The sequence below is a fragment of the Dunckerocampus dactyliophorus genome, chromosome 18 (genome assembly GCF_027744805.1).
Source record: "Dunckerocampus dactyliophorus isolate RoL2022-P2 chromosome 18, RoL_Ddac_1.1, whole genome shotgun sequence".
In the NCBI taxonomy this organism is placed as follows: domain Eukaryota; kingdom Metazoa; phylum Chordata; class Actinopteri; order Syngnathiformes; family Syngnathidae; genus Dunckerocampus; species Dunckerocampus dactyliophorus.
The window spans coordinates 17,139,109-17,162,373 of NC_072836.1; the positions used below are offsets into that span (position 1 = coordinate 17,139,109).

Below are 23,265 nucleotides of genomic sequence, written 5' to 3' on the forward strand. Positions count from 1 at the left end.
AGATATGCTAAGGAAAAAACTGCATTTCAGCCTTGTGATATACTGTCTGTGAAAAATCGAATTATTAGTATGAACTGTTTTTTTACATTTCAAAATATTTTAACTTTCTTCAATAGTCTTTGTAAATTTTCTTTTCATAATAATATGGCTTTATTCCCATTAGTGCCTGAAAATTATTTTTCAGGCTTTTCAGGCTTTTTTCAGGCAATTTTCATTCCCATCAACTTCATTTTGGTCTGTGTTTCTTTAATATTACAACTTTTTGCTCGTAAAATGACATTTTCCTCAAATTCTTACATGTTTACTCTTTTAAAATTGTGACTTTTTTTTTAAGAATATAATTTTTTTTTCTTAATATTTTGACTTTATCCTTGTAAAATTACAGCTGTTTTTTTCCACTTGTGCGGTTTGTTGATTTGATTTTTTTTCATATTTCAACTATTTCAATTTTCTCTGTGTAAATTTTTGTCTCGTAATTTTGACTTTGCTCCCCTAATATTTTGACTTTTTTTCTCATAACATTACAACTTTTTCCACAACCTAATTTTCCAAAAATGACTGCTATATTTGTTGTTTTGTTTGTCTCTCATTACATTGAAACGATAAGAAAATAGCGCCTTTTTTCTTCAATATTTCAACTGTGTGCTACAAAAATGTTGTTTTTCCTCATAATATTACGTTATTCACATGAAATTGTAACTTTTTTAATTAGACTATAACGTTTTTCTTGGAATATTTTGACTTTATTAATGTAAAATTACTGCTGATTTTCCCATTTTTGCTATATTATCATTTCTAATGTGCTGCGGGCCAATGAAAAACAGGCGTTGGCTGCAAATGGCCCCCGTGCCACACTTTGGACCCCGCTGATCTAAGAGTAAATGTTAACTTTTCCGTCACCTGACTGTCCTCTTTCTACCAGGGTCACCAGGTTGGACTTGCACGGTGTGGTTTTGTGTTGGCCCGAAAGAGGCGGAGTTTACATTCCCCTTACTATGGCACTGTGTGTGTGTCATTGTACAACACACAATGAGGGACGCAAATAAACCTCCCTCTGCTAACTGACAGCGTGGACGACATGCCAATGGATCACTGACTTCTGACACATCTGCTGTAAGTCACCAGCCACTTTTTGCTCATCTTGAACTCTGCATGATCGGCAGTAATTATCGTGCAATGAGTCGCGTCAAATTGATGGCTGTTGTCATCACGTCATTTCTGTGATTATTCAACAGGGACTGATTAAACTTCAGCCATGGTGCAGGAATACCAGAGTCCTGTTCGAGTCTACAAGCATTCATTTGAGTTAATAATGGCCGTGAGTAGCGCTTTAGATAAATATTCATTCGTTTCCTTGTCATATGATGCTTCAGCATTGTTGTCTTTCACGCGACATGTGTGCCATGAGCAGCTGACAGTCAGGGTGGTTTGGTAGTCACCTCCCATCGTTGGCACCGCTGATTCAAAAACGATCCAGGAATTACCACAAGCCCTATGCACATAATGTACACACAACGTAAAGAGCAGCGCTATTTATTTCTGTAAGAGCTTATTTTCAGTTTCTTCTTGCTGTTGGTTATACATTAAACCGTGCTTATGCAACATCTTCATTGAAGGCGGTCGCGGTAATGCCACTGTTCTTCCGCGACGGAGCGCTGCGGCCATCTTGTTTACGTGTGTGTTCCACAGCGGAAGAAGATGCGAGCGTCTTCATCACATACACATGAATGCGCAGGGATACGGCGGGAGACAAATATAACGCCGGGCGTTTTGTGAGGTCTGACTTTTTTTTTGTGGAGGTATTTTTGTGATGTGAATGTGTTACTCGTTTGAACGCATATGTTGGTTTGAGAAGCCAAACTCTTTGCTTAAATGGTCCCAGCAACTAAGTGGAACTACGTTCCTCGTCACGGGTCCCCGACCAGAACTGGACCCACGGGACCAATCGGGGGGGTAAGTCACTGTTGATGTAGTACACAGCTGATGGGGATGTCATACAACTTCATGTCAACAAACTTCCTGATTTATCCATCAAATATTTTTGGAGTCGGAGCATAGAAAACCTGTTTAGGACCTTCTAAATATGGTTTTAACATGATTAGAGCCCTCTAGACTTGGAATAACACCCCTATAGTCACCTTTACACTCGTATTCCCCAATATAGCAGACACAATAAGAGTAAATAAGCCATTTAAGACATAAATAAAATTTGTGCTTGTGTGTGTTGCTGTAAATGGGTTCCAGTGTGAAGGTAGTTGAGTGGGGGGGCCGAGAGAAATTGAGGTCGGGGGTTCAGAGTTGAGTTTTAGCATGGCGTGGGTTATAGCCGCAACAGTAGCCCGTGTTCTGGATTATTGTGCCTATTGTAAGATCATTCAAACCTGCAATAAAAGCTTGTTGTTCCGGCGATCATGTCTGGTGCTTGTGTGTCTCACTGAACATTACAATAACATTCCTGACACCCAGTGACTGATGTACAAAACTTCGTAACATCTCTGAATGTGTTTTATGAATTCCTTATATTTGTATTTTAGTTCATTTAGCCATTTTATGCTTGAAAAAACTTAATTTAGGCAAAAAATGTGTAAGATTTGCTTAAATATGCACAATTTTTGACAATTAATGAGCCATATTCAACCACACAACAGCATAATTAATTAATATATATGTGAAAAACTGTGATAGACTGAAGCAGTGAAATTCGGAGCGCAAAGTATTGTGAAATTACTGTATTTTAATTTACGAGGGGACATGAAAAAATGATGTCCCCTGGTGCGTGGGGGGCATGGCTGCCATCGACAAATAGGTTTGCTTGATGATGGTTTGAACTCTTGAAAAGTTTTGTTTTTGTTTTGTTTCACTTTTGAGGCATATTTTTCCATAAAATTTTGGTTGAACCCGTTCAACTTTAAAGGTTATACTGCTGAAGTAAATGTGCCCAGCCGTCACAACCATGAAACCCCTGATAGGAGTCAGGCACCTTCTGTAAGCACAAAATGCTGATGAATAGAAATAAGGCCAGAAACTAGACTGCACTGGAAAATGTGTCAAGCTTGCGACATTGGTGCTGATGCAAGCTCACAGTTGAGACTGAGGATGCTTAATAAAATATTTGGCACAGATAAATCCCTCTCCTTTTTTACATCATGACACGATATATGTGCATTGCAGACAGGGAAAGGCAACTTGAACCTTGGAGCGAATCCAGCCAACTTTTTAAACGTATTTTGCATCAGATTTAATGTCACGCCACCGACCTCTGAATTTGCCTCCATTTACCACTGCCTGTTTTTTAAGCCATCACTGAATGTCGTGTTGTTCATTTGGCCGTTTTTATGCCTGAAATAGCTTAATTTAGGCAAAAAAAGGACTTAAAATTTGCTTAAATATGCATATTTTTTTTACTAATAAAAGGCTGGATTCAACCATGAAACAGCATGATTTATTCATATATTTAAAAAAAAAAAACGTGATAGAGTGAAGCTGCGAAATTCAAAATGAAAAATGGAGAGGGATTACTCGTCTCCCCTGCCTTTCATGCCCCCCTCCGACAACTCAACACTACTCCCCAGGGGGGCCCGCCCACTGTTTGAGAAGCATTCCCTAAGACAACAGCAATGAAGTTATTATGATGGTGTGAGTAGAATAGTAGAATACAGCCTCTTGTTATTGCCATAGTAACATAGAATCACTACTTTTGTGCTCTATAATATTGATGGACCATTGCAGACATTTGTCGTGTTAGTGCTAGCTTTACTGCTAATCACATAGTGAAGTTACAATCTACTAATACAGTCATCCCCTGTTTATCGCGGTTAATTGGTTCCAGACTCTGCTGCGATAAGTGAATTTCCACGAATTAGGATCCAATATTAATTAACTGAATCTTTTTCTGTAGTTAGAGCATATAAAACCTGTTTATGACTTTCTAAATGCAGTTTTCACCATCATTAGAGCCCTGTAGACATGAAATAACACCCCTATAGTCACCTTTACACGCCTTTTAGTCTTTGTTTACGCCACATTGCGCAACGCTAATCATGTCGGACATGCCATGGCTGTCTCCATGCAGTGTTAAGGGAACGTAATCTAATGTAATGTCTCATCAGTGTAACATTACTGATGCCTAGTGACCAGAATACTACATATGACTTGCCTTTCAATATTTTTTGACTAGAAATAGCCCATAGTCAACCACGAAACAGCAATCATGTATTCATTTGTGAAAATCCCTGCTGTAGCCAGTAAGCGATGTTTGAACCGCAATCTATCGAGGGATGACTGTAAATGAGTTGGCTTTTAGCTCGTGTCCAGGTCTTTGTTGGTGAACAGATGGTCTTTTTGCAGATAAAACGGACTGAACACATGGGCTTCAAAGTGAACAACACCCAGTCCGTTTAGGTGCTACTACTTTAATTTCTCCCTATGCTAGGCTTACGAGAGGAGGTTCCCAAAGTGTCCGCTGATCCCCGTGTTTGTAGACAGTGAGGTCATCAATGAGAGCCAAAGTCACGATGGAGCCACTCTGGTGATTGAGAGGCGCTGCACGATTGACATTGATGCACCTCGACTCCTCAAACGGGTATTCATCATTCTTCAAATATCACTGTGTTGATGTGACAAGCTGAATGTTGTTTTTCTGCAAAGATTGCTGGTGTGGACTACCTGTATTTCATCCAAAAGAACACTTTGAACCGCAGAGAACGGACGCTCCTCATTGAAATCCAAAACGAAACCTTTTCCAACAGGGTCATTGCCCGCGAGTGGTGCAAATACACGGTGAGCACCAAGTAAAATTAAATAAATCAGGCGAGATTGATTGAGTATAACGATGTGTCATTTAGGTGGGATAGACCGCCTGGGGTAAAACCATGTCATGTCACGTAAATGTTTCATTGTGACATAAAAGAACAGAGTGGAGCTTCAGCCTCCATAATGCATTATGATCTTGCCCCTCAGGTTCATCCCGAGGAAGAAGACTGGACCTGCTATGAACAGACTGCTAGTCTAGATGTTACGTCCTTTTTTGGCTTTGAAGGCATGGCAGAGAAGATAGCAATGAGACAGTATTCTAACAGTATAGAAATGGTTTGTATTGTCATTGACTGTACAGTAATCCCTCATTTATCGCGGTCCACTGGTTCCACACCCGACCCTGGTAAGTGAATTTCTGCAAAGTACGATTCATGATTTATAAATTGAATGTTTTCTTAGCTAGAGCATAGAAAACTAGCTGAGTGTGAAGCGGCTGGGATGAGAATCGGCGCCTCCGAGTCCATGGTTCTCAGAGAAGGGTGGAGTGCCATCCCTGGGTCGGGGATTTAAGTATCTCGGGGTCTTGTTCACGAGTGAGGGAAGGATGGAACGCGAGATCGACATGTGGATTGGCACGGCGTACGCAGTGATGCGGGCTCTGCATCCGTCTGTTGTGGTGAAGAGGGAGCTGAGCCGAAGAGCAAAGCTCTAAATTTACTGGTCGATCTACATTCCTACCCTCACCTATTGTCATGAGCTTTGGGTAGTGACCGAAAGGACAAGATCGTGGGTACAAGCGGCCGAAATTAGTTTTCTCTGTAGGGTGGCTGAGCCCTGAGAGATAGGGTGAGAAGCACTGTCATCCGGGAGAAACTCGGAGTAGGACCGCTGCTCTTCCGCATTGAGAGGAGCCTGATGAGGTGGCTCAGGCTACTGGCCAGGGCGCGTACGACCAGTGGGTGGCCTCGGGGAATACCCAAGTGGGCTGGCCTGGGAATGCCTCGGGGTCCGCCGGGAGGAGCTGGGTGAAGTAGCTGGAGAGAGGGAAGTCTTTGCTTCCTGCTTCGGCTGCTGCCCCCGCAATCTGACCTCGGATAAGCGGAAGTAGATGGCTGGATCATAGAAAACTTGTTTACGACCTTCTAAATAAGGATTTTACATTACTAGAGCCCACTGGACATGAAATAACGCCCCTATGGTTGACTTACACTCGTATTACCCAATATAGTAGACATAAGAGTAAATACGCCATTTAAGACATAAATACGACTTGTGCTTGTGTGTGTTACTATAAATGTGTTCCCTACGGGACTTGAAAGAGTGACGTCGTGGTTTTCAGAGTTGAGTTTCAGCATCGCGTGAGTAACGGCTGCAAATATAGCCCGTTTTTATTAAGAATTTTTATTCGTGATTATGGGATCAAGTCTGATCCTTGTGTGCCTCACTCACCATTACAGTAACACTACTGACACCTAGTGACCAGTGTGGAATAGTACATTCCATCAACATTTTTGAATACAAAACCGTAATGGAGTGAAACTGCGAAATTCAAAGTGCAAAGTTGCGAGGGATTACTGTATCTTGTCAGCCGTATGTCAGCTGATGTTCACAGTCACATCGATTCAACGTATCGTGTCCTTTCTATGTTTTAGGGTAAAGAAATTATCCAGTACCATCTCTCAGAGCTGGAGAAAGAGGGAATAACGTTTGTGCCTCGTTGGGCTTCACCCGCTTCTCAACAAACTGTCCCAGGAAACTCTTCCGAAGACATGCTCCCTGCCGACGATGAGGACCACCTTACAGTGACGCCCTCTCCTTCCCCTGATGGTCTATGTCAGTGGTCCCCAACCACCGGGCCGGAGCCTAGTACCGGTCCGTGGGCGGGGTCGAACTGGGCCTAGGAAACCTTTCAGGCGCAATGATAAAAAAAATACACACACAAAAAATACTTTTGTAAATAACTAAATACAATTTTAAGTGAATGCATATCAATTTTTGGAAATTTGGGCCTTTATTTTATTAAAAAAATAATATAGTTTGAAGTTGTTGCATGTTTATGTTGTTTGTTGCTAGTGTCCCACTTTGTTTGACAGTCTTTGAACGCACCATTGTACGTGCGCTAGCCTTCTCCCACTCTGCACAGATTGTCAACTATACTGTATTTTTATCGGGGGGGGGGGGTTCACTTCATATTTGACCCCAAATGCTGATACTCTGTGGGAATACATGAAGGTAAAGTTTGATGACGTTGTAGAGTGCTAATGTGTATATTTGTTGTGTGCACAGCTTCAAGTTAATTCATGCTAGCACACTGCCTGTTAGCACACACGTCAAGCAGCGGCGCTAATCTTCTCTCTGAAAAACAAACTCCAAGCTTAGAGTGGTGGATGGTGGGTCTGTATACACTTTGTGCGTTTAAATTGTTGTTGTTCCTGTGTGAGTTTGACACAATACATACTAAATGAGATAAATTACATCGCTATACGACCCCCACGAGCCCCCCGGTCCGCGGAGAGTTGTGGGAACACGAGCCAGGCCGTGGGTCCAAAAAGGTGAGGTTATGGACCACTGGTCTATGTGACATTAGTTCATCCTGAAAGTACAACTGCGATGATAAAAAAAAATTGTGCCTTTCTGAAAATACTCCCATGATGTACCATGGCGCAAATGCCTACATAGTGTCAAAAATTAAGTTTACGCTGTATGGGAGTATGGACAAATGACTTTTCTTAATTTAATAGTTCAAGCAGGTTTTGAGCTACAGTGGAGCCTCGGTTCGCGTATGCCCCCAGTTAGCATGTTTTTCGGTTAACATACAGTATGGCACATGTTAATAAACTGTGAGTGCAACTGTGTTCTTACAGTATTTTTTATCACAAAACATCCTTGTTAGCAGTATGCTAATGCATGGAAACAGGAACCGGAAGTCATCAATGATGTCATCAGCGGTTGACTCTGTGGTTCTTTGCTAACTAACACAGTTACGCCACAAGTCTCAAAAAATGCTAACACAAAACTGGTTTTTATAGTTTTTCAATTAGGCACGGGCTGGTTACCGGTTTCAAGGCATGCCGCGGTATGAAAAATTCACGGTTTCAAAACCACTAAAATATATACGTCCTACAGTTCCTGCACTCTGAGAGAAAAGTGGACAACCAGCGTGGCCACCACGTGGAAATACTTTGTCAAGTCCTGTGTTATTTCTCGCAGTGGGAACTGGGCTTCGGTGTGTTGAAACCACGGGTGTGTGCTGTGTTGCCAAAAGTCGGGCATCGATAGCAGCGGCGCTTGCTGCCTCGTTAGCACTGAGCGGCCTCGCTGTTGTAGGTCGACATCACTCACGTCGAGGGTCCCCCAATGTGGAGATGTGATTCCAAACAAGACAGGAGTTGAGGATAACTGGTATAAACCTTTTACCTCTCGACTCAACAACAAGTAACAACCATTTAACGTCTCAGTTGCTAACAACAATCACATGACCCGGAAATGGATGTTTGTGGAACAGTATGACCTGCTCATTCACTACTATGAAATAATATTACGAGTTTTTTTATATTATTTGTGTTGTGACCTTTCATTGTGTTCTATTATATGGTTTAAAATGACTGTTTTGACTTGACTTGGTTATCATATGGTCAGAATTTCATACTGGCCCAGGCCCATTTACAGTTTACGTTAACATCCCTCGTTTATCACGGTTAACTGGTTCCAGACCCGATTGTGATAAGTGAATTTACACCAAGTAGGATTCAATATTAATAAATGAAATATGTTCATAGTTAAGAGTATAGAAAAGCTGTTGATGACTTTGTAAATACGATGTTTACAATTATTAGAGCCCCTCAGACATGAAATAACACCCCTATAGTCACATTTAGTCTCCTATTATCCTATGTTTACAACACATTGCGCAACTACATTGTTTCAAACGAAGTGGGGGGAAAAGACAAAGTCAGATGCCAACACCATACCACTTCTCCATGGAATGGGAGGAGGACTATGTTGTGTCAGACATGCCATGGCTGATGCAGTGTGAAGGTCACCTAACGTCATGTAACATTACTGACGCTAAGTGGCCAGAATACTCCATACACTGTAACTTGGTTTTTAATATTTTGTGACTAATAATAGTCCAAACTCAACCATGAAACAGCGGTCATTTATTAATTAATTTTTGAATTGATAAATGAAATTTGAATTTTTGAAAAACCTCGATAGTGTGATGGAGAACTATACGTTTTTTATATGCACGTTAATATGCATTTTGAATTGTTTTCTGCGTGTAAAACTATAATTGGCAAACTATAAAAATGTTTTTTGTGGTAACATTTTTGGCTTTCTGGAACATTCATTGGATTTACAGTACAGTGCATTGTTTGTGATGGGAAAAAATTATTTGCTTATCGGGCGTTTTGGTTAGAGCCGGACCTCTTGGAACGGATTAATGACGCAAACCAAGGTTCCGCTGTATTATCTTTTTCACTCAGGTTGCAAGGGCCTGAGAGTTTCTCTTTGATGTGTGCAATGGCCTATGTTACGCTGACACTGTGTTTTGGCCTGCAGACAAATTGGACGCTGAGTACATCAGACATTACCTTGGTGATTTAACGCCTTTGCAGGAAAGCTGTCTTATTGGACTGCGGCAGTGGCTCCAGGAAACCCACAAGGGCAAGGTCACGTACATTTTGTCTGACTCGATCAACTCGCTGTTCTGCACATCAATCAGTTGTGTTTCTGTTCACATAAACGAAAAGGAAGTCATCTGGTGACTGTCTTGTTGGCTTGCTTGGATCTATTCCCTCATTTTTTTTAAACATATGCATTTGCTTTTATGCCGAACCCCCTTTTTTCGCTTTACAGACTCCAAATGATCAGCATGTGCTGCGCTTTCTGACAGCCGGTGGTTTTAACTTTGACAAAGCTCAGGAGCTTCTGTGCCAGTCACTCACCTGGAGGAAGCGGTACCGAGTGGATTTCTTACTGGACTCATGGAGCGCCCTCAACTTCTCCAGGACTACTACACCGGAAACTGGCACCACCATGACAAAGGTAGTGCTGTCAAAAATAGCGTGTTAACGGCGGTAACTCCATCCATCCATTTTCTATGCCGCTTCTCCTCATTGGGGTTGCGGGGGCATGCTGGAGCCAATCCCAGCGGACTTTGGGTGTGACAGGCGGGGTACACCCTGGACTGATCGCCAGCCAATCGCAGGGCACATATAGACAAACAGCCATTCACACCTATGGACAATTTAGAGTCGCCAATTAAGCTAACATGCATGTTTTTGGAGTGTGGGAGGAAACCGGAGTACCCAGAGAAAACCTGCACGGAAAAGAACATGAAAACTCCACACAGAAATACCCAAGGGAGAATCGAATCCAGGTCTTCCCGATCTCCAGACTGTGACTGTATGGCCAACATGCTAACTTAATTTTATTCAAATTTGTAACGCAATTACAGAGGCACAGTGTAGCGTCCCCACAGTCACATAGAGTCTGATGCTCCTTCATAACTTTAGTCTGACCTGAACACATCAGCAACCGTGTAATTCCAACATGTAGGTATCGCCAACTCACAAATGCTGTCTCATTCTCAGACATTCCCAACTCCGAACATCAAAACAACATCTTTATTATGCGTATATGTAACAGAAAGACAGTAAGTGGATATTCCTACCACTAACGCTCAAAGTAATGCACTCTTGATATGAAACACATTCGTTAAACCCACTTATCGGACACGCACAGAATCGATGAACACCTCCTTTTCTTCGTGGCTGAGCAGGGCGTAACGAGCACTGTGACCTCAGTGCTGTGCAGGCGCTGGTCACATGATGATGCGTTCAAGGGCACCACGCAACCATTAATGTGGATGTACAATTTGCTACAAATACACTCAAAACGTGAATTCAACTTAAATTAGGTGGTGTGTTTGAAGGCAACCCCTCATTGCTTATAATGACATTGCTTATAATTAAAGTGTGATTCAAATGTTCTGCTACTGTTAGAGAGACGAGTGTCAGGCAAATAGATTTTCAGACGTGTGGTGTTTTTTTTAGCTTGATTTAAATTTGCAGTTGATTTGGAGCTGTTAATACATACGAATATATGTCATCTTTATGCTAATAAAATACAATAAAAATGGGCATATTTTGGACATAATTGCAAATGGTGATTAATTATGATTATTTAATTTGAAAACCGTGATTAATTTGATAACAAATTGTAATAATTTGACCCGCCCAAGTGTTTACTAAGGATGTCTACCCTGTACAGGACAATCCACCTTACGGACCAGCGGCTTTGCGGTTCATTTTTCACTATGTGTGTGTACGTACGTGTTTGTCCAGGCTGGCTCTTTACGCACAAATAACGTACGAAAGCCGTAGCCCAAATACCAAGGTACGGATCGTACCGTGGGTTATCTTCACCCTTGCACCCCGAGTGTTTACACAAGTTTACTTTAATGCAATTGTCTTAATATAGCAACAAAATAAAATGCGCAGATATGGAAAGGGATTACCCCTTCTGCATTTATTGCAGCCTGATAAGTCTGGAATGGCATGTAAATTATTGACTATGTCTGAGAACCATCTGTCACCGCTCCCATGAGTCACTGCTTTCATCAGTCTCAACACAGTCAGATGCCTTTGCATCAATACATGCTAATTAATTTAATCATCTTAAACATGGTTCTAAGCATAATAAAAGCTTGCAATAAGTTGAAAAGTTCAGATTTTTATCCTGCTGTATCATTTTAATGGGAATAATAGAGTGTATGTCTGGTTCTTATCTGTGTGTGTTTAGATGGCCGACCTCTGTGTGTCCTGCGTTTAGGTCGCATGGACACGAAGGGTTTGATGCGAGCCTGACAGAGGAGGTGCTGCTGCTAAGAGAGGTGAGAAGATTTAAGTGAAGGTCTCAACTGGTTTTTCGGCAGGACCAAATGTGGTAAAATGGATGCTAATTAAGTAATGCCTCGTTTATTGCGGTTAATTGGTTCAATACCCAACCGTGATAAGTGAATTTCCGTGAAGTCAGATTTATCCTTATTTATAAATTGAATATTTTCGTATTTAGAGCATAGAAAACCTGTTTGCAACCTTCTAATTATGGTTTTTAACATTATAGCATGAAATAACACCCCTACAGTCACCTTTTCACTCATATTGCCCAATACAGTAGATATAATCAGAGAAAATAAACCATTTAAGACATAAATAAGACTCGTGCTCGTGTGTGTTTCAATAGATGTCTTCGGATGTGTGGGGAGGAAGTGACATTGGGGAGTTGACTTTTAGCTGAAATACGGCCACAACAGTAGCTCATGTTATTATGATGATGATGATGTTATTATAATTATGTTATTTTTGTGCCTGTTGTGAGATAATTATCAAATAATGAAAGTCTGGTGTGTGTTACTAGTGACACCTCGTGGCCAGTGTTGTAGTCAACGTCTTGAATTGCCTTCAACTGTATTTGTTTTTTAGTTAATTTAGAACATTATTGTTCTTGAAAATGCTTAATTTAGGCTAAGAATACATACGGCCATCCATTTTCTATGTGCAATCATTCAACAAAACCGGGGAAAATAGGACATTTGGTCACCCTCACGCCCTAGATTCCACATGTGCGGTACACGTACCCCATTGTCATAAGAGGTACGTGGAAAAAAAAAGAGCAATTAGCACCTAACACAATTACGAGTGCACCTGAACGCCTCACAGCGCCTGCACAGCTCAGAGAGCACAGAGCAGAAAGGAGACACAGTACGAAGTTGTTCATTGCTCTGTGATTCATATGAACAAATCAGTAAGATTGATGATTATGTTGTGCACTGAAAAGTTTTTAATCTTCGAAGATTTTATTTCTCGCACTGCACAGCGACAAAAACATGACTCTGTGTGTGTGCGGATGTCAGACAGAGCATTCCACTGAAAATGAGGCTTTGGCACTGGTTGTATGTATTTTTGTACTCTACCGCTTTATCATGTTTGTTAAACTTTCCCTTTCAGTTTGGTGTCAAATTAATACGTAGACTTCAATCATAGCGATTACGAGTGGACAAAAAAATGAAGCTCAAATTCAGGCAGGATCGCAGAATTAGACTGGACTAAAAGATATGGGGGACGATTACTTATCTATTTATCAGTGCTCATGCTAAACTTTATGAAAATTAGATCATGCAAAATGCCATTTTTGACCAGTAATTACCTATCAAATTAATTAGTTATGTTCTGTATCTCAAATTAACTGAGATGTAAAAGGTTTCTGTTTAAGTGTGCCGGAGTAGGGGTTAAATGTCTTCAGCACCACTGCCCTAACCTATATTGAAACCAATAAAAATAGCAGGCAGGTAGTCTCACGTGCTTGAGTCCTTTCTGTGGAAAAAGGGTGCCACCTGCTGGCTCTAATATAAACAACAGGCCAATTAGAAATAATCCACGTTATTAATTGCATTCTGTCTGTGGTCCCATTCTGTTCAAATCACTTTAGATTTTAATCAAGATCATAGAAGATTCCTCCAACATTACCTGGGACTTTGATGTGACCAAAGGAGACGTGCTCTTCAGCATCTACCATTCCAAAAGGGCACCTCAGCCTCCAAAGAAAGACACGGTTGGAGAACATGGTTTTACATCATCAGGGACTGTCAGTTCCCAGCTGTTAGACAAGAGCTGGGTGTTGGGCCAGGATTACAGCATAGTGGAGAATGCGCTCACCTGCACAGAGGGTGAAAGTGTACAGGTGAGAGGAACATATCTTGTAATATTTCGACTCTTTCAACCATGTTGCGTCAAAACTGTCCAGCACCACACCTTTCTTCATCCTGCGCCTTTGCTCTCTGTTCAAACAGGGCTCTCACATCGCACCCTGGCCTGGATACTACATTCTCCAGTGGTGCTTTCACAGCTCCCTCAGCTCGTCCAGCCTGCCTTCCGTGGATGATGTGCTGGCATCTGTGCAGGTCTCCCCCCACAAGTGTAAACTCATGTACTACACTGAGGTGCTGGCGTCTCAAGACATCAGGTCAGTTTATTTATTCCACCAAAATCCTTTTACTGTTGTATTTTTTTTTCTTTTTTTTACAAAGTTTTCTGCAGCTGCCAAAGGTGGACTCCACTAATATGGGTTTGTGAAATTCTACACTATACATGTCTGTTTTTATAGGGGATCACTGTTTTTATATTGACCACTGTGGAGTACTATCATAGTGGTTTCTCCCAGTTCAGTTGTTGCACTGCTTTTCCTTGCCAATCAGTCTCCAGGTAGCATCAGGTCCGCAGGTGACACTGACCTTAAACACACTGGATTGGACATACAGTTTAATCTGTAGTCTGATTACAAAATAGCGAAATGAAACATTTGTGTGTGTGCTGTGCTTTTGCTGGGTCAGTAAATGATATGTAACATCAGTGACATGGGCAGTAGCTTGCATCGCTGCAGTTGCCGTGATTGTCCACGAGATGTCAGTGTACTCTTTTGCAGGAAATGCCCACGCCTGGTCTGCAGAGCAGTAGTTGTCTTTTTTTTTAAATTTATTTATACAAGTAAACAAGTACAGAACGTACAGCAGGACATTTTAGTAGGTGCCCCTGCACAATCTAAAACTGACCTCCACTAAAAATGTTTAGAGTTATACTTATTTGGATTGAAATTGTCAGATGCGAAATATGCTGCATCTTCATATGGGGTGAACTCATTTACCTGCTGCAAAATATTACATTTCAGTGCATCGCAGGGCTAATGCCAATTATGCAAGTGTTCCTACTGTTTTGAGCAAAAGCACATTAAACAAAGAATAAAGCTTGTAAATGCTGCAAAATCTGGTGAGGTTTTGTGCAGGTTCAATTGCATACATACAATTTCACAAAGTTAATCTAAAAAAAAAAAAATTATGTACAAATTCGTTTAGTCCCTTAACATTAAAAAACCCCTCATTTGGCTACTTAACGGAACAAGTATGACACCCTATGGAAGTAACGTACTACAAAATAAAAAAATTACAAAATAAAATTTTGCAGCTTCACTCTATCAATGTTTTTCAAAAATAATAATAATAATAATATCATAATCATGAGATTAATATGATTTATTAATAATGGACCATGTTTAACCATAAAACAACTATAGTTCTATATATATTAGTAATACAGTTCGTTAAAATACATCATTAAGCCAATTTGATGTATTTTTGGTATAAATTAAGCATTTTCAAGCACAAAAATGGCTAAATGAAGTAAAATACAAAAATAAGGCATTCAGAAGACGCATTCAAAGACGTGATGTTATGTAGCATTCTACACTGGTCACTAGGTGTCAGCTAAGTCTCGCCACTGTAGGAAGTACTGTACAGAAACAGGAAGTAACAAATGGAACAAGGAACTCTCCCAATGCTAACGTGTGTCGTAAATGGCTTATTTTCTCTCATGTCTACTATATTGGGTAATTCAAGTGTAAAGCTGACTATAGGGGTGTTATTTTATATCTGTATGCTTTAACTACAAAAATATTCCATTTATAAACAAGGGAATTCACTTATCGTGTGCATGAGCCGTGTGTGAGTGACAGCCATTAACTCGTAATTGTGAAGCATATAAGGCATTTTTAAGTACAAGCTATTCTCTGAAACCATTATTAGTAACATGCTAGCCGCTGGTGGTGCTTTTTTTTTTTTTTTTTTGAGCAAAAAAAATGTGTAATTTGGAGCGAAGGAGGGATAGCACCTTTAAAAGTCAACCACTTGTGCATATCCTCCCAAAATGCCTTTGAAGATTTACTGTAGAATATAATGTCCCACTCCAATAGGGTTGCCGTAGGAACAGAATCAGAAGAATTGCTTGAATAAAGAATTCATTACAAGGACATCTATTGCTGTGGCGTCCAGAGAGCCTTTATACTGAATTTGAAGAAAGGTACGTCTGCAGAGGAGCTGTAATGACACATAGCAATAAATAGAAATGCTGGGAGAGAGCAAAAAGGAGGAAATGTGGTGGAGAACAAAATATTTTGATTGCTTGTTAACGCTTTATCAGGCGAGTTCTCAATGGACTCCACAGACTTCTCGTGATTTCCCCACCGTCGTCAGTGAAAATGTACATAATGAGAAAAGAGATGAATGAAGAATGTGAAATGCAGCTACAAAAATCTAAAACAATTGCCTTGTACTCCATCAGTTGTTCAAAGGATGCTGATGTTGTGTATGTTCCATGTATGTCCTATTAAAGGGATAGTGGGGATTTTTTTGACATGAAGCTGTATGACATCCCCATCAGCAGTGTAGTACACCAAGAGTGACTTACCACCCACTTTGTCCCGTGAGCCAAGTACAGGTCGGTTTTCTGTGTATTATGTGTTACTATGTATAATTATGTATTATTGCACCACAATAGGTCCCATATTGATATATTGATATTTCTTTATTCATATTCTACGTATTTCTTTTTTTTTTGTCTCTCATGTCTTGCCTGAGTGTTTTACTTTTATGTTGTGATTTAAGTGATTAAGTTCATTATGACATTTTTTGCAGAGCTGCTGGAATGTTAATTTCTCTTAGAGATCAATAATATCTGCCTATCTATGAAAATACGGCTCACTTAGGCCCTGTCCAAACGGAACGTTCCAGAGATTTGTTTTTTCCATACTTTGAGAGAGTAGTATATACAGACGGGAAGGAATTGCTGAGTGAAAACAACAATGTAATACACAAGGCACACCTACGTGTGGCGCTGTGAACAAACATGCAGGCAGAACCACGTGAAGATGAAAGAAAAGTCCCTCCTCTTCCGCTTTTCAAGGCTCTTTTAGACTTAGGAGAAGTGGAATTACCTCTGTGAGTCATTGTGGAGTATAAGACAACAACATATGAGGGGAATGTCGACTTGGGCGAGTTGTGTCCGTCGAAATGTTCAGATATGTTGGCTTATTGTCACAGCTCACTTCTGGTCACGTGACGGCGACGAGGCAACTGAGGGTTGGTGACATCATCGTTCTGGTATTGTCTGTCTACAAGGCAATTAGAAGGCAACGACAAGCCTGCGTTTTCATATTTTCCCATTCTGGAAGCCGTATTCAAAATAAACCGTTTCAGGTGACCCAGAACGCCGTTCCCGTGTGGATGAGCGGCTGAAACGATAAAATACTTTGCTGTTTTGACCTGAAAAAATGTTTCCGTGTGGATAGCCCCTGTAGACAATGGTTTCACACCACTTCACACAATTAAGTTAGTTCACTTGCTTTCTCCAAGGTAAATTTATTTAAAATTACTAGAATGTACAGAATAATGCTAATAATAATAATAATACATTTTATTTGTAATGCCCTTTTTAATCCAAATATCTCAACAGGTTCATTTGGGGAAATGTGAACTAAAACAGGGCAAGCAGTTTTGTTCAAAAAGAAAAATGTTTAAAGGAAAACCACTCTTTTTTAAAATTTTGCCCATCATCCACCATCCTTATGTGAGACATGAACACATATGTCCTTCTCTTTTCTGTGCGTTCTAAAGATATAAAAACAGGTAAAAACAGACAGCTCAGTACTGCACATATGGGAAACACTTATTCCACTTATTAAGCCTTGTTAAAAATACTCCAAAAAGGGCCAACGATGCTCCATTTACATGTAATGTGATGTGTATATTAACCAAGCTACAGCGACATTATTATTATTATTATTATTATTAACATTGTTACGCCGATCGAAGTGGAGCATTGACACTTAGCCGTAACACACCAGCTAGCAGCTAGCTTCACCACAGACTCGGCCGCAGCGTGTCAGCGTCGTGCTCACAATGCCTCAGACAATGCCTTTTTTCTCATAAAGCCACGACTTTATTTTCGAAATCTCAGATTATTTTAATACTCTGTCGTAACAGGCATTGCCTGAGACAGCTTTGAAAAGGGGGGCCTTACAGTACGTGACCTTTGGCTTTTGGGCAATGTTAATATTACGACTTTTTTCTCGTAAATTTGCAACTCTTTTTCCTGGTAAATGTGTGACTTATTTTCTTGTAAATTTACAACTTTATTCTCGGAAATTTACAACTTTATTCTTTTTTTTTTATTTAAAAAAAAAAAATGTTCCCAATGCGGCCCTAACACTTCATCGTACTAAACCTATTTTTCACTATTCAAAGACATTTCCAGGTTCCATTACAAGATCAGTCTAATGACAGATCTGAAAACATCCCTTCATACTTCTTCCTAAAATGAACTTGACACTAAATTAGCCAAGCAGGAACACTACAAGTGTCTGGAGTGTTCTGCAAAAATGCATAAATGAAACATCTTAGCCCTCGCTGGGAATATGTCCGTGGTATATACCAAGTTAAGTTCTCTCAGAACAACCGCTCTGGAATAAATTAAGCATGTTGTATTTATTTTTTAAACACGGGGCTAGTTTCTCTTGCAAGGCGGAGAGCTGAAATGATCCCCATTCATCAAATGTCATAGTGTGCAGTTATTTATTTTACACAATTTGATTTGAAGGAGAAAAAAAAATCTCATTAAGGTAGTAATACTGTAGAGGGGATGCTCATTAAACACAACACTGCTGGTTTTTAATGCGCTTCTGTTGGACAATCGTGACCTTCTAACTAATTAAGCTCTTGTGAAGCATTAAAGTCACTTAAAGTGTCCGGGCGTACACAAGTACTTGAAGCCTTTTCAGATAATTGTCTTTTCACTGCTTTTATTTGCGCAGACTAAACATATCTTGAGGTGAAAACCTGTGTTTAGCAACTTTGAGTTGTAGAGCTGTCCATTTCGCTAATCTCATATTAGCAAATTCTGATATTTTTTTTTTTTTTGGACGCGATGAACAGTGGGGCCTGATTAAAATGTCTTCAGAGAAATGGTCACGTCTACTTATCTCTGATGCTTCACACTACATCTCATATCTTCCAGCATTGATTTTCCCTGCAATAAGAGAGACCATCAATCCCGCCTCAATTTAGGCCGATGCCTGAGCACTGGCCTCATTTGCAATGAAGTGCCAGCATGCTGCGTTTAAGCCCAGGGTTGTTTTATTGCTTTTCTACCACAAGACCTAGTTTTCGTCTTTTCTTAGCTTGTTATAGTGTGTGGGTCAGTGATGACTTGTTTATATTTTATGATAGCATATTTATTCAAACCTCATTTACATACTCTTCATCTTACATACATGTGCTGTTGTCTCCTGCTACTTCGTGCTTTGAATTTCGTGTTTTCACTCTACCACCCATCCATCCATTTTCTATGCCGCTTATGCTAATTAGAGTCGTGGGGGTATGCTGGAGCCTATCCCACCTGACTTCGGAGCCGGGGTACACCCTGGACTTTTTTTCCTAAATGAACTTACTCAATCCCAGCCATTTTTTTAAAGACAACCCCTTCAGTCCCGGCCATTTTAGACCATTTTGACTGATCTTTCAAGGCACACAGAATAGTGTGTATATAAAGATGGAACCTACCAAAAGAAAGATTAGACTCCCATCTTTCATCAGAAAAGTTTGTTTCGACCTTTTCTTGTTCTTGACTAATTAGCAGTCGAACGCAGGTAAGTTTCAGAAAAATATCAGTTTCCGACTAGAAAAGGGAGAAAAACAGCTTTTTGTGAAAAGATTTCATTTCAAGCATAACTTTTACTTTGACACAAATATGTTTTGCTTTTGTGACAGCTCAAATGTATCAACAACTATACCACAACATAAACAACACAAAAACAGGGTTGTTTCACATCAAAACAACAATTTATTTACAAATTTAACACAATGAACTATTTACCATTTTCACATTTGGAACTGAACTACGTGTGCGCGCGTGCGTGTGTGTGCGAGTGCATGTGTTAAAATTTCTTTGCAACGCGTAACCTTCATTCAAAGATGTAGTATTCTGCACTAGTCACTAAGTGTCAGTAATGTTACTGTATTGTTCGGTGAGACACACAAGCACCAGACTTGATCGCCGGCACCACAGGCTTTTATTGCAGGTTGGAATGATCTCACAACAGGCACAATAATAATAAAAACCCTTAATAAAAACACACAAGTAATACATGCCAAGCTAAAGCGCAACTCTGAACCCCGGACATCACTTCCTGTTTGTCCCGTCACTCAATTCCCCTAGGGAACATATTTGTAGCAACACATATGAGCACGAGTCTTATTTTTGTCTTAAATGTCTTATGTCTCTTACTATATCGACTACATTGCGTAATATGAGCGTAAAGGTTACTATAGGCATGACATGTCATGTTGAGAGGGTTCTAATAGGGTTAAAATAACATATTTGGAAGGTCATAAACAGGTTTTGTATGCGCTAACTACTATTAAATAGTCATTTTAATAAGTATTTATTTATATCATTTTTTTAAATTTACTGTATACCTAAATTAACTCCCAAGTCATTCACACTGTACACAGAACACATGAAAGACATAAAATACCATAATAAAACACTGAATACAATAATTAAACGAAATTGTAATAAAAAAAAAAGAGAACAGTTCTTTACTTTCATACTTTCATCTCTGTGGTTGTCTTGTATATATATATATATTTTTTACTAATTACAGTATATCTTTAAGGTGAACGACATAAAAAACAATGCAATCAATCACAAGTTAGCTTTAAGTTAGCGATTAATCAAAATTTTTAAAAAAGTTATTGCCAAAAAAAGTTATTTTTTTGTAAAGGTTGCAATTTTAAAACTACCACAGTCATCCCTCGCAATATCGCGGTTCGATTATCGCTCCCTCGCTATGTTGCGCTTTTTCGGAAATTAATGAATTGATAAATGATCAGTGTTTCGTGGTAGACTATGGTCTATTATTAGTCAAAACATATTGAAATGCAAGTTTACATTACTTTAACACCGCATGAAGTCAGCCATGGCATGTCCAACATGATAGTGTGAAAAAAGGTTCTCCCATTCTGTGTGGAAGTGGTACGGTTTTGACTTCTTAAGTTTAGAACAAATACATCTGACGCTAACTGGTTAGTTCGCTAGCTTGCTAGCTAGCGGCCGTCTCAAGTCCCTGCAGCATAAGAGGTGCGCAATGTGTTGTAGACAACAAATAATAGGAGTGTAAAGGTGAGTATAGGGGTGTTATTTCATGTCTACAGGGCTCTCATAATGTATTTAGAAAATCATAAACAGGTGCTCAAATTACAAAAATGTTCCATTTATTAATTCGCGGTCGTGTCTGAAACCAATTATCTGCCATAAATGAGGGACGACTATTGTGTTACATGAGAAGTTGCAACTAGTGGCTGGTAGATGTATATCTTTGCTTCACACTCATAAAATAATGTATAATTTATTTGTAAATGCATATTTTATTTCTCGAAGCAAAGACACCCAGTTAAATTTTAATGTTTAGTGTGCATCTTTCCAGCTAATATCTTTAATTTGAGCTTTTTTTCATGTGGTATGTGACAAGATTGTGCTTTGTGCTCATTTATTTAGACTCAATGGGAACAACATGCAGCATGATAAGAACTATTATGTTTAATTGAGCTATCAGACCTTGAGTCTGTCTCCCTCAGGAAATCCCAATGCCACTAAAATCTGTATTATTTAAAAACACCAGCAATGCACTGTGCAATGTAGGGAATCAAACACTGGTAGGTTTATAAACCTTTGGAGGACAATCACAGAGTGAGGGGGCTGGAAAAGTAAAACGTTTTTTTGCGTCCATAAAGCATCAATGTCACTCTCGGAGGGCACAAATTTGGTATTTTTTTCACATAATGCAAGAATGGTTCAGCCGTAGGTCTAGCATGCGTGATGTGCCCACCCACTTGCAATAGCACAGTCCAAGGAGGAAAGCATCTCTGTGTATTGTTCAGGCGGAAGTCGTGACCAACATGCTGCACAGTCTGCAGGGACACACACTCAAATGTGAGATAAAACTCAACCAGTTCGATGACATCACAAGCAAGATCTCACACAACATGAGATGGATTGACATACAATCCCTCCTTTATCGTTACAGTATTTGGCGCCAGAGCCAACCGTGATAAGTGAATTTCCAGAAAGTAGGATTTTTTATTTGTAAATGGAATATTTTCGTAGTTAGTGCATAGAAAACCTGTTTACGACCTTCTAAATCTGTTTTTAAACTTTATTAGAGCCCTCTAGACATGAAATAAATCACATGAAATACACTTGTATTACTGAACATTTAAGACAAAAATAAGACTTGTGCTTGTGTGTGTTGCTGTAAATGTGCTCGGGTGCTTGTGGGAGCAGACAGGAAGTGACGTCAGGGGTTCAGAGCTGCATTTTACCTTGGTGTGGGTTACGGCCACAACAGAAGCTCGTGTTACGGATCACTGTGCTTGTTGTGAGATCATTCCAACCTGCAATAAAAGCGTGTTGTTCCGGCGTTCAAGTCTGGTGCTTGTGTGCCTCATCTAACATTACGGTAACATTACCAAGTGACCAGTGTAGAATACGACATTGCTTAATGTCTTTGGATGCATCTTCAGAATGCCTTATATTTGTATTTTAGTTCATTTAGCCATTTTTAAGCTTGAAAAAATTCGTAGGTAAGATTTTACAATAAGGCACACAAAATTATAGTAGTTAATGAGGAGCAAACCTACCTAACGCCACTACTCATTAATTAGTCATTAGTTTTTCATTAGTTCCTCACTAACTACTTTAAATTTATGTGCCGTAGTTCCTCAGTAACTACTCTGCTCATTAGTTCATTAGTTCCTCAGTAGCTAGTCTAACTTTATGTACCCTAGTCATTAGTTAGATTTATTTTCCATGCATATATATATATACATATATACATATACAGTATATTATATACACTGCTCAAAAAAATGAAGGGAACACTTAAACACATCCTAGATTTGAATGAATGAAATATTCTTATTAAATACTTTGTTGTTTACATAGTTTAATGTGCTGACAACAAAATCACACCTGTCGTCTATTCCATTTGCACAACAGCATGTGACATTGATTGTCAATCTGTGTTGCTTCCTAAATGGACAGTTTGATTTCACACAAGTGTGATTGATTTGGAGTTGCATTGTGTTGTTTAAGTGTTCCCTTTATTTGTTTGAGCAGTGTATGTACAGTATGTAATATGAGTATATTTGATGTATTTCCCGCATATTCTTGTTTTTTGAGCGATACATCTCTTGAAACTGCCATTTGCCATTTACAGACTTGAAAAATAAATAAGTTCAACCATAGCAGCCATTGCTGTTGCCTCCCACAGTGCTGGTAACCTTCATGTCTCCGCCTTTTTTCAAATGGGATGTAATTGTGGGTAGTGCATAGTTGGAAGTTTGCAGTGATTTAAACTTCTATCTGCTGCAGAATAAAAGATGAAGTTGAAGGCATCCGTCTTTTCTCTTACCTGCCAGGCCTCCGCCCCTCAGCATCCATCCCTTTTTCTTTGGCTGGCAGGTGGGAGAAGCAGTGTGGGTGTCTGCAGAATAATGAACAGAGATGTGCATGAGAGCGAAGGCAACAGACAGGCAGCAGATAAAGGTGCGAATGTGGG

At 39.7% G+C, this 23,265-nt stretch overlaps 1 protein-coding gene across 1 annotated transcript in view; it reads left to right on the forward strand.

Annotated features, from left to right (window-relative positions):
- LOC129171452 (SEC14-like protein 1) overlaps positions 1-14,385 on the forward strand; it is a 29,975-nt gene extending 15,590 nt beyond the window's left edge. Inside the window, 14 exon segments of the mRNA XM_054760122.1 lie at positions 923-1,113; positions 1,236-1,318; positions 4,433-4,582; positions 4,648-4,779; positions 4,960-5,088; positions 6,408-6,650; positions 7,277-7,307; positions 9,319-9,428; positions 9,616-9,745; positions 9,748-9,804; positions 11,563-11,619; positions 11,622-11,653; positions 13,252-13,503; positions 13,613-14,385. Of these exon segments, the coding sequence (XP_054616097.1) occupies positions 1,256-1,318; positions 4,433-4,582; positions 4,648-4,779; positions 4,960-5,088; positions 6,408-6,650; positions 7,277-7,307; positions 9,319-9,428; positions 9,616-9,745; positions 9,748-9,804; positions 11,563-11,619; positions 11,622-11,653; positions 13,252-13,503; positions 13,613-13,882 (1,656 nt within the window). The 5' untranslated portion in view covers positions 923-1,113; positions 1,236-1,255 and the 3' untranslated portion in view covers positions 13,883-14,385.
- The last annotated feature ends 8,880 nt before the right edge of the window (positions 14,386-23,265 follow it).